This window comes from Rhincodon typus, chromosome 25, assembly GCF_021869965.1.
Source record: "Rhincodon typus isolate 14 chromosome 25, sRhiTyp1.1, whole genome shotgun sequence".
Lineage (NCBI taxonomy): Eukaryota > Metazoa > Chordata > Chondrichthyes > Orectolobiformes > Rhincodontidae > Rhincodon > Rhincodon typus.
The window spans coordinates 16741749-16753861 of NC_063356.1; the positions used below are offsets into that span (position 1 = coordinate 16741749).

The 12113-nt window shown below is 38.1% G+C and overlaps 1 protein-coding gene across 6 annotated transcripts in view; it reads left to right on the forward strand.

Moving 5' to 3' along the window:
• Positions 1–12113, forward strand: part of LOC109927162 (6-phosphofructo-2-kinase/fructose-2,6-bisphosphatase 2) — a 66876-nt gene that overhangs the window by 20348 nt on the left and 34415 nt on the right. For 2 of the 6 annotated variants that reach the window (XM_048611995.1, XM_048611994.1), the window contains exons 3-7: positions 1314–1410; positions 2817–2883; positions 3735–3809; positions 4926–4982; positions 6260–6384. In XM_048611995.1, coding sequence (XP_048467952.1) covers positions 1314–1410; positions 2817–2883; positions 3735–3809; positions 4926–4982; positions 6260–6384 — 421 coding nt within the window. Of the gene's footprint in view, positions 1–1313; positions 1411–2816; positions 2884–3734; positions 3810–4925; positions 4983–5019; positions 5473–6259; positions 6385–12113 lie in introns of those variants that run through there. The other 4 variants (XM_048611998.1, XM_048611997.1, XM_048611999.1 and 1 more) reach the window with 4 other exon arrangements.

Here is a 12113-nt window from a genome sequence, read left to right on the forward strand (position 1 = left end):
GGGTCTAGGCCCGAAACGTCAGCTTTCCTGCTCCTTTGATGCTGCTTGGCCTGCTGTGTTCATCCAGCTCTACACCTTGTTATCTCAGCATCATAACATGATACATTTAGTCATCTCATCTCATTTGTTGACCACAGTTAGTTAACAACATGGGACCCTTTACCTTTTTAGGGTTGCATGCTTATTTTGTAATGTATCAAAAACTTGTTAGGATAATTTTCAATGTTGTAAATGTATCCATTGACGGTTCAGCCCATATTACAGTGACCAAAGCATTTATTATCTCTTTAAAACCTCCTTTATTTCAATTTAAATCCTTAGTTTGAAACTCTGTTTTGTCTGTATCAAGCCTAACATCAAATTGTATCATACAGCGTAGTCTTGATTTTCATTAGGATCACATACCTAGAACACATCTCAAACAGTGAATTTAGAAGCAGCAAGCATATTTTTTAATGGAAGTAAATGATTTCTAACCATCCCAAATTTTGGTACAAATAGTATACAATACACAGTACACAACACTCAATGAAATACAATGTTTCAAAAAATATAAAGATATTCTATTGGGAAAATGATGTAACAAACTAAGAAACATAAAATTTGCCACATTGACCACAATTATAGGCTATCTAAGTGTATGTGCATGGGCTCCCATGCAATATGGCAACAGATACACATGCAGTACACACTTTCCAGTCCCAGAAACACAGTTTCATGCCATAATAGAAGATTTTTCAATTGTTTGACATCTTCTGAAAATTTCTTCAATTTTTTGTTGTTAAAGGCTGGGAGTATCTGAACATTGGACCTGCAATGGGTAAAATTGTGTGCTGAACACTTTGTGCTGATAAGCAAATTCATGAATGGTGAAGATGTGAAAAATGGAATTTCACTGTATTATGTTCATTCTTTGTAGGACTTTTAAATTTGCTGCCAGATTGTCAGCTGATTCTGATTTATTACCCATCACAAAGTATGGTGTAGCTCATTTTATGAAGTCAGCTCTAAAACAAGTCGCTGTAGAAACAAAGTGAATTAATCAAACTTGTTATTTAGTTGCTGCATTTGAGGTGATGAGAATACATAGGTCAGTTTGTAGCTGCTTACTTTTATAATGCGAAATACATTTGGTTGTCGGCTGGAGAAAGGAGGAAAATAGTGTTGGACAGTTAAGGAGCATGTGACATAACATAATCTTTAAAAAGGAGGATCAAGCTCTCCAGAAGACTCATAATTGGAATCAACCCCAAGTAAATTCATTTTGAATTTCCAGTTTCTTTATTACTTATGCATTTTTCTTTGACTTGCAGTTTTTAATCTGGGCGAGTACCGCCGTGAAGCTGTGAAATCATACAAGTCATTTGAATTTTTCCGTCATGATAATGAAGAAGCTATGAAAATCAGGAAGTAAGCAAATTTTCCTGTCTCATGCTGAGTACAAAATATTTAATATCTTGTCCAAAGAAAGATGTAGGTAATTAGTATTGGAGTAGGCTTGCAGTATGCTACTGAAGTAATGTTATTTTTTCACTTGGCAATTTCCCCTCATGATTCCAACTGTTCTGAAGACATGTAGTTTCCTGGACATGGGCGATGATCTTATTTAAGTGCTGTGCCCCATTCATATATATACTTCAAGCTCTTCAGCTACTGGGTACATCACCCACTGAGTTGATTCATATTCATGCATGTTTTTCTAGCTATCAGAAGCTGGAATCTTAGTTGACATGGTGTTCTGGAGCACTGAATTTGTCACAAACTTGCATTTATGTTTGTTTCTTTATAACCCCTTCACAGAAATGTTGAGAAAATCCGTATCAAGCATAAGAGCATGAGTGTAGTAGGTCTTATCAAAAGATTGGTCAAAGGAGTGAATTTCAGATCAGATCTCAAAGAATATTAAAAGTGGTGAGAATGGACAAGTAAGTTAACAGTGTTGAATTAAGCGCCAAGGGCTAGACAATTCAGAGTTTGAGTATGTAATTGTACACAATTTGAGTGGAAACAACTTACTTCAGCCAAAACTTAAATTACCCTTGGATATTAGTGATCTGTTAAGTTGAGCACTTGTTGAGTCACTGCAGAAATGAATTAACACTTCCACTGAAATTGTGAAAGAAGTGTGCTCTGTACCGTGTTCTTTTTGTGTGGTTTATATCAGAATATGAAAAGAAAAGGACATGAACTCAGTTTTCATTATCCCTGTACATTTCACACCAGAACTATCAAAACCTGTGACAAGCCACTATTTTTCCTTTTAGTTGGAGGTGACTACATCATGAAGCTCACTGCAGAAAGGGGAAAAACAAAAAGGATTACAATTGTTCAATTCACAGGAGATAAAACAGTGACTAAGAGATTCAGTATATTCCCACAATGTTGGGAAAACATTAAAGGGCAAAAGGCTTACTGTGTTAATAGAATACATACTGTGCAGGATTGTCCAATTTCAAAATGCATGTTGTAGTGTTGAATAGTCAATTTACATGCTATTTGCTATCTTATGATTTACAGGGCTAATCTCATGAAAACATTACTGAACTTCATTGTAGACATTTAGTAATGTCATGAAACAGCATCTAGCCTTCTAGACGGCATGCGTGAAATTTGAAAAGGCACTACTATGAGCACTATGGAGAGCACTGCATATCATTCTTACAGTATGTCAGTGCTGCAGAGTTGCTGTGGTTTTATTGTGCCTGTTCCACTTTTGCGGAGAGATGCTTGGCAAATCCTAGCATTCCTATTCAAAATCCACTCAGTTATACAAGAGCTATTTGTTCAAATATTAATTTTCCCTTTGCTTTCAATAGACAGTGTGCCTTAGATGCCTTGAAAGATGTGAAAATCTACCTCACAGTCGAAAAGGGACAGATTGCAGTAAGATGTTTTAAAATTGTTTTACCTATGTTGGGAACCTATTATTTTATGTCATTTATTTTATTTTGATATTCAGCAAACAAAGAATAAAAGTGTGCATTTAGACTACTTCATTGAAACATAAAATGATTTTCTTGCTATAGTTTCTATTGCATACATTTATAACTGGTTCTAAGCAAATACATGAATTAATTTTATACTTACTGAATTGTTTGTAATAACATAGGAGCTTTACCAGTTTTTTTAGGTTGTATGGACAACAGAATTGAAATGGAATGGGAAATTAATACTACAAGTTGTAATTGAGTAATCTCAAAGCAAAAGAGGAGTTGTGAAAGGCATATCATTTCTGATCATTGTGTTTATCCACTAACCTGATTCTTCACTGTTGGCACTTCCATGCTTATTCTGTTCCATTATGAGTATTGTGTTATTCCTACTCCATCCTTATATGGTTCTCCAATGCTGCACCAAGTTGCTACCCTGTGGTTTGTAATACAGTTTGGTTGATCTCATGGAAGAATCTGTTGAACTGATACGAGATCTGACTCTGTCATTACACTGTATCGGCTAGTCATTCCTCTTGTCTTAAACACACTCCTATCCATCAGTGCGGTGCTGGGCAGCACAACCACCTGGCAGATAATATGGCTAATGGCCTAAGCTGATAGTTTAACAAAAAAATTGAAGTTCCAACTGGAGATATGACTATTTACTATTAATTTTTTTTAAAATGAAGAGTCATGTTCTCTAGTAGCTTTGAGAGTACATTATTTCTATTCATTAAAAATATAATTTGTGTATAGATCTAAATTTAATGTAAATTTTTTTCACCTTTTTCTCTATCTCAGGTCTTTGATGCAACTAACACAACTAGAGAAAGAAGAGATTTAATCCTGAGTTTTGTACGTGATAATGCATTTAAGGTTAGAAATCAGAAGAAGGAGCAAACTCTCTTTTTTTGGTATTAACAGAATAATTTTGACTACTCTGAAAGTAAATGTTTTGTCCAAATGTATCTATTCGACTTAGCATGTTTATTAGCATTATCTTTATTCACTAAATAATTTTGGGAGTTAAAGTAACAAATGATGGAAATGTGGTATAGTGATGATGTTATGGCATTAAAGATTTGAAGTCTCTGGATGACCAGTTCAAGACATGAATTCTAAGATAGTAGGAACTGCAGATGCTGGAGAATCTGAGATAACAAGTTGTAGAGCTGGATGAACACAGCAGGCCAAGCAGCATCGGAGGAGCAGGAAGGCTGACGTTTCGGGCCTAGACCCTTCTTCAGAAAATCTGAAGAAGGGTCTAGGCCCGAAATGTCGGCCAGGGAATTTCAATTTAGTTGGTTATATAATCTATGTTAAAAATTAATATTCGTATTGCTGACTACGAAACCTCTGGATTGTTATAAAACCCATCAGGTTCAGTAATGCTGTTTGGGGAGGAAATCTGCCTCTCTTACCCAGCTACTCCGGGCTGAATCTGACTTCTAATCCAAAGCAATGTACTGCATCCTAACTGTCTTTTGAAATGACGAAGAAACTACTCAATTGTTAAGAAGGTGGCTCATGTCAATGACAGGCAGGGATGGGCAATAAATACGGGCTTTTCCAGCAACAGCCAAATCCCATGAGTGAATAAAAAATTGAAATGTCTTTCAATGGAGTCTAGCGATGCATGCATTTGTGGAAAAGAAGGTTCTTAGTGAATTCTTCATGAATTTCTGATAAAAGAAACCTTCTTTACCAAAGGTTTTGCATATTTTATAGAAATTGACTGTAACTGCTATCTGCTGTGGCATTTTGAGACCCTTGTTTTTATTACAGACCTTAGTACTAATCATAATCTAAATGCTGTATGGTCTTTAAATGACGAAGACCTTTTAAAGAACTTTTAAATTAATGTAACTACTGTGATGAAATAATTCCCTAGTTTCTAACATCGTCAATTTATTATTTGGAGCATTGATTATCAGCAATTATTAAGTGATTTTAACTAACTGTTTGATTAAGCAAGAATAACTTTTTTCCCAGGTGTTTTTTGTTGAATCTGTCTGTGATGATCCAGAAGTCATTGCTGCAAATATTAAGGTATGTGGTAGCATCCAGAGATTTATCCCAATAAGGACCTAACAAACTATTTTCTTGTAAAAGAAATTCCATCATCCCAGCCACAGTAAATAATAGCAGGTAACTGTCAGATTTTTTTGTTTTTTCTCCTCTCTCTTCATGACAAAGAGTTTGGCGTCTATTTGACTTTTCTGCACATTGTCAAAGCTGATACTGCATGGTATGTAGAAAACACTATTACTGTGGGCCTCTAATGTTTAGATTTTGCTACCTTGTCATGCTGAGTGTCATCAGGTTACATGTGCTATGAAATCTATGTTTTTATAACAAATATTAAAAGGTTTATAATCAAGTATAATGAATTCTATGAATGGGGAAACTTGTTTTCAGACTGCCAATATGATGCCTCCTGAAATATCAGCATGCAGCTTTCCCATTAACGACATTGATTACATTCACTGCACAGCTTTTTATGCTGTCCTGCTTATTAAAGTTGAAGGAAAGTCTGGAAGTGAGTATTTTGTTTTACATCCTTTCCCCTCATCAGAAAAAAATTACTAAGTAAATTTTAAAGCGGAACCATGAAGCACTTCTGTCATCATGGACAATTCAGAATAGTTTTTTAAAATTCTGTCACCTTACTCCAGTGGTATTAATTACAGCAGTTTTTGAAAGCTGCTTTAGTGGATGTGAGGTAGAAAGTTCAAAATGATAAGGAACCTTGTGGTCCTTTTGGAAACAATTCTGTAGGTAGAATTGCTGATGTATCATCCCTTTAAACCACACCACCCCCAACCCCCCACCCTTCACTGCCAACCTTGTAGCTTGATATTGTGCTCCAGAGGATCTCCTCACATGTTTACTTAAGTATAACCTTAACCATTTGTAGTGGAACTTCTCTGGAATGTGCAGAGCTGAAGGGAGCTTGATATCACTATTGATTATCCATGGTATCAATAAGATCGATATTTTAAAAACAATATTCAAGTCATTTCCCCCATCTCTTGTTTCTTTTTTCTCCTTTCTTTTTGTTTTATATCTGAATGGAGATGCTATGACTTGCAATAAACTAGAATTACAACTAAGGACCTTTTGCTTAAATTATATACCTATTCTGATTGTACAGGCAATTGGTCCCACCAGGAGCAATGACTTCCTAAACATTTATTGATACAATCTCTTTGCCTATCTAACAGCATGTTAGAATTTAGAAGATTCAGTTGCATTATTTATTGCTGATTCTGTATATCTAAGCATTGTCTGATATAGCAAGTATAAGATCTTTCAAATATGTACAGGAGGTGAAGGTATCAAGCCCAGACTATGCAGAATGTGAACAAGACCATATTATGGATGATTTCCTCAAACGAATTGAATGTTATGAAGTCACCTATGAGCCACTGGATCCTGATAATTATGACAAGTAAGGGTTTTAAAATAAACATCAGGTTATTATCAGTGTCTTAAATTATGATCAGCTTATTGTTTAATGTATATGTCCTTGAGTCATTTATGTACAGATGGCCAATCAGGTTTAAATTGGCCTACCACAGAGTAATCCAGTCAGTTCCATTCTCTGCATCTATTCTTGGAGCCTCATAAGTTTATTTCCGTTGAGTGCCCAATCAACTTCCTTTTATCAATATTCATTGTCTTTGCTTCCTCCATGCTCATGGGCAGAGAGTTCCACTACCACTCACTGTAAAAATGTTCTTTCTCACTTTCAGTCTGCACGACTTGCTGAGAACCTGAAATCTATATAGAGTCATGGTGGTCTACAGCATAGAAATAGGCTCTTTGGCCCAATTTGCTCATGCCACTCAGTTTTCACAATTTAAACTAGTCCCATTTGCCTATGTTTGATCCATATCCCTCCATACCTAACCCATCCATATGCCTGTCAAAATATTTCTCAAATGACAAAGTTGTTCTTGCTTCCACCACTACCCCTGGCAGTCCTTTCCAGACACTCACCATCCTCTGTGAAAATATTCCCCTCTGGACTCTTTTGTATCTCTCTGCTTTCACTTAAACCTATGCCCTCTACTTTTAGACTCCTCCATCATGGGGAAAAGCTGTTGGCTACCTATTATCTCCTACTTCTTGTAACATCAGCTATTGGAAGCATTCTTTCCTTGTCTACATTATCCAAACCTGTCATAAACATGAACATATCTGTCACACCACCCCACCAGTTTCCATTACTCTCACGGAGAACAATTCGCACTTCTGTAACCTAACCTTTAACTTAAATCTTGCTTTCTGGTAAATCTGCTCTGCACCCTGTAAAACAAATTTCACTGTTAGAAATCCTGTAGAGACCATTAACTTTTAAAAAGATACCTGAATTTGCAAAACCAACCTAAGAATGACATTACAAGACCAGGTTTTTAAGACTGCTACCAAACATTACTTAGTAAGCCACTAAGACGTTAAACTACCTGTATAATGTGACTAATAGCCCCACACTGCAAATATAGATTATGGAAGATTCTCCAAAAGATTAGTCTTTTTAGGTAAAAGTACACAGTCATTCCTGTTATGTATGTAGTTGGGTGTGTATTGGCCTTGGAAGGGTGGTTTTCTTTATCCATTCTTTTAAAAAAAATTATCCTGACAATGTATATATGTTGGCTACACTGCTTGTATAATAGTTATAATTGTTGGATGTACATTGATAAGGGGAGTATGGAGACAAAGGGAGAGGGATGTTATATATTTAGTTGGGTGTATGTTACCCCTTTGAGAGTGGGTCAGGTGACCTAGAGGCAGGAGCTGGAGGGACCAACTATGGAACTGAGAGGACACACAATAAAGTATTCCTTCATCAAGTTTACCCTCTATCTACCTCATGTTCTGTTTATGGTTGTAGTTAACCATAAACTCAACAATTTCCAGCTTGCAAAGGTGTCATGTTTCTTTGTTTTCCCAAATCATAACATCCAGCAACCATTTATGGTCCTCTTAGAACATAGAACATAGAACATTACAGCGCAATACAGGCCCTTCGGCCCTCGATGTTGCGCCGACCTGTGAAACCAATCTGAAGCCCATCTAACCTAAACTATTCCATTATCATCCATATGTTTATCCAATGACCATTTAAATGCCCTTAAAGTGGGCGAGTCTACTATTTTTGCAGGCAGGGCATTCCACGCCCTTACTACTCTCTGAGTAAAGAACCTACCTCTGACATCTGTCCTATATCTATCACCCCTCAATTTAAAGCTATGTCCCCTCGTGCTAGCCATCACCATCCGAGGAAAAAGGCTCCCACTGTCCACCCTATCTAATCCTCTGATCATCTTGTATGTCTCTATTAAGTCACCTCTTAACCTTCTTCTCTCTAACGAAAACAGCCTCAAGTCCCTCAGCCTTTCCTCATAAGACCTTCCCTCCATACCAGGCAACATCCTGGTAAATCTCCTCTGCACCCTTTCCAATGCTTCCACATCCTTCCTATAATGCGGTGACCAGAACTGTACGCAATACTCCAAGTGCGGCCGCACCAGAGTTTTGTACAGCTGCAACATGACCTCATGGCTCCGAAACTCAATCCCTCTACCAATAAAACCTAACACACCGTACGCCTTCTTAACAACGCTATCAACCTGGGTGACAACTTTCAGTGATCTATGCACATGGACACCGAGATCTTTCTGCTCATCCACACTACCAAGAATCTTACCATTAGCCCAGTACTCTGTATTCCTGTTACTCCTTCCAAAGTGAATCACCTCACACTTTTCCGCATTAAACTCCATTTGCCACCTCTCAGCCCAGCTCTGCAGCTTATCTATGTCCCTCTGTAACCTACAACATCCTTCCGCACTATCCACAACTCCTCCAACTTTGGTGTCATCCGCAAATTTACTAACCCATCCTTCTACGCCCTCATCCAGGTCATTTATAAAAATGACAAACAGCAGTGGCCCCAAAACAGATCCTTGAGGTATACCACTAGTAACTGAACTCCAGGATGAACATTTCCCATCAACCACCACCCTCTGTCTTCTTACAGCTAGCCAATTTCTGATCCAAACTGCTAAACCACCCTCAATCCCATGCCTCTGTATTTTCTGCAATAGCCTACCATGGGGAACCTTATCAAACGCTTTACTGAAATCCATATACACCACATCAACCGCTTTACCCTCATCCACCTGTTTGGTCACCTTCTCAAAGAACTCAATAAGGTTTGTGAGGCACGACCTACCCTTCACAAAACCGTGTTGACTATCCCTAATCAAATTATTCCTTTCTAGATGATTATAAATCCTATCTCTTATAATCCTTTCCAACACTTTACCCACAACCGAAGTAAGGCTCACTGGTCTATAATTACCAGGGTTGTCTCTACTCCCCTTCTTGAACAAGGGGACAACATTTGCTAGTCTCCAGTCTTCTGGCACTATTCCTAAAGACAATGACGACATAAAGATCAAAGCCAAAGGCTCTGCAATCTCCTCTCTAGCTTCCCAGAGAATCCTAGGATAAATCCCATCCGGCCCAGGGGACTTACCTATTTTCACACCTTCCAGAATTGCTAACACCTCCTCCTTATGAACCTCAATCCCGTCTAGTCTCATAGACTGTATCTCAGTATTCTCCTCGACTACATTGTCTTTTTCCTGTGTGAATACTGACGAAAAATATTCATTTAGCACCTCTCCTATCTCTTCGGACTCCACGCACAACTTCCCACTACTGTCCTTGACCGGCCCCAATCTTACTGTAGTCCTTCTTTTATTCCTGACATACCTATAGAAAGCTTTAGGGTTTTCCTTGATCCTACCTGCTAAAGACTTCTCATGTCCCCTCCTGGCTCTTCTTAGCTCTCTCTTTAGGTCCTTCCTGGCTAACTTGTAACTCTCAAGCGCCCTAACTGAGCCTTCACGCCTCATCTCTACATAAGCCTCCTTCTTCCTCTTGACAAGAGATTCAACTTCTTTAGTAAACCACGGTTCCCTCGCTCGACCACTTCCTCCCTGCCTGACAGGTACATACTTCTCAAGGACACGCAGTAGCTGTTCCTTGAACAAGCTCCACATTTCAATTGTGCCCAGCTCCTGCAGTTTCCTTCTCCATCCTATGCATCCTAAATCTTGCCTCATCGCCTCATAATTGCCTTTCCCCCAGCTATAACTCTTGCCCTGCGGTATATACCGATCCCTTTCCATCGCTAAAGTTAGAATTCAGGAACTGATATCAAAAGTAGGTCCATTCTGATCATTTCTTCTCTCAGTCTTGCCCCACTGCCTGGGTATCAGACTGCTTGAAAAGTGTAAATCTACTCAAGGCAGGACAGCTACCCCAGTTTGGATTCAGTTGTGATATCTGGCACATAGGTTCAATAAGTTCTAACCTGGATTTCCTGTTCCCATGGCAACCATTCTAGCCTGTTGCTGGATATAGTCCAATACAATATTATCCACCATTTGCAGAGCATTCTGTTTTCCTTAAAACTAAAGAAAACAATGCAAACAACTGAAACCTTTCATTTGGAATATCATATCCTTCCTAAAGTGTGATGACCAACACTTGGTGCAACATTCTAGTTGTGATTTAACCCGAACTTAAGAAGGTTCAGCATAACCTCTCTGCTTTTGCTCTCAATGCTTTTCCTTTTGAAGCCCAAGATTTGATGTGCTTTACTAATCTTTTTCACGACATTTCCTGACATCTTCAAAGATTGATGCATATGCATCCCCAGGGCCCTCTGTCCCTGCACAAACACTTTACAGATGTGTCACAAGGTACCTATTACCTCTCCCAATCTGTTTGCCTAAAATGCATCACCTCACCCTGTGTGTTAAATTCCATTTGCTACTTGTCTGCCCATTCTGCTAGCCTGTGTCCTGTTACAGAAGATTAGTACCACCCTCAGAGGTCACCACTTCTCCAAATCTGGTATGATTAGCAAATGTTGTAATTATACTCAGTATTGCAATATAGAAGTTACTTAGAGCATTAAAAAAAAACACAATAGCCCTAGTATTAACCTTGAAACATACATCTTCCAGGATAAAAAATAACTATCTATCAACCTCACTGCTTTCAAGACAGGGCTCCTTTCCTAGTCAACACTGACTGTCCTATTCTGAGAGAGAATTTAGTTAACCAGCCATTTAAATTATACTATGGCAAGTACTCTGTTTCTTCATTTTCACATTATTCCTTTCATCAACCTTCTCAGCTATTTCATCAAAAATTCAACAAGATTATTCAAGTAAAACCTGCCTTTTAAAAATCTATGTTGCCTCTCCTGAATTAACTTAAACTTCTCCAAGTGCCTGATGATTTTTCCCCAATAATTTTTGAGAATTTTACACATGACAAGTGTTAAACTCAGTGTGCTGTATTTGCCTGGTATGTCCTTTTCACCCATGAATGAGAGTTTCAAATTTGCCAATTTACATTCTTCTGGATCTCTCCTATGATCAGGAAAGATTAGAAGGTTATGGCAAGCCTTTCCACCTTCCTGGGATGCAAGATACCAGACCAAGTGACTTATCCAGTCCAAGCATATCCAGTCTTTCCAATATAATCTGCTTCTCAGTTTTCATTCCATCCATTGCCTGTCTCATCTCTGCTCTACCAATATTTTTCAGATTTCTCTGGTCAACAACTTGTTTAGCCATGTTTACATAATCATGTACCCAGTGCTGAATTTATACCATGGTACATTCTGGAAAAGTGAATAACTGTGAATTGTTTAAAATCATAGACCCTGTAAATCTATAAAACGCTAAATGTGATCGTGATAATTTTTGACTTAATTGGAATAGCAGTAGCAACCTTCTGTAAGATAAGATTTCTAGGAAAAAAATTGTAAACACATCCTAAGGGCTGTCACTTTGCAGTAGTAGTGTCTCTACCACTAAGCCAGGAATCCTAGTTCCAAAGATGTATCATAACATATCTCAATAGCTTGATTAGAAAATAGGTACAAATAGATCCCAAACCACTAACGAGTTTCAGCAGCCTCTGTTACATTACTCAACTTTGTGCTGCTTTTAGTTATGGGGCATCAGGTACCTTAGTTTGTGGTTTGTGATGCAGAGTTACGCCAGCAGAGAGGGTTCAATTCCCACACTGGCTCAAGTTACTGTGAAAGTCTCATCTTCTCAATCTCACCCCTCACCTGAGGTG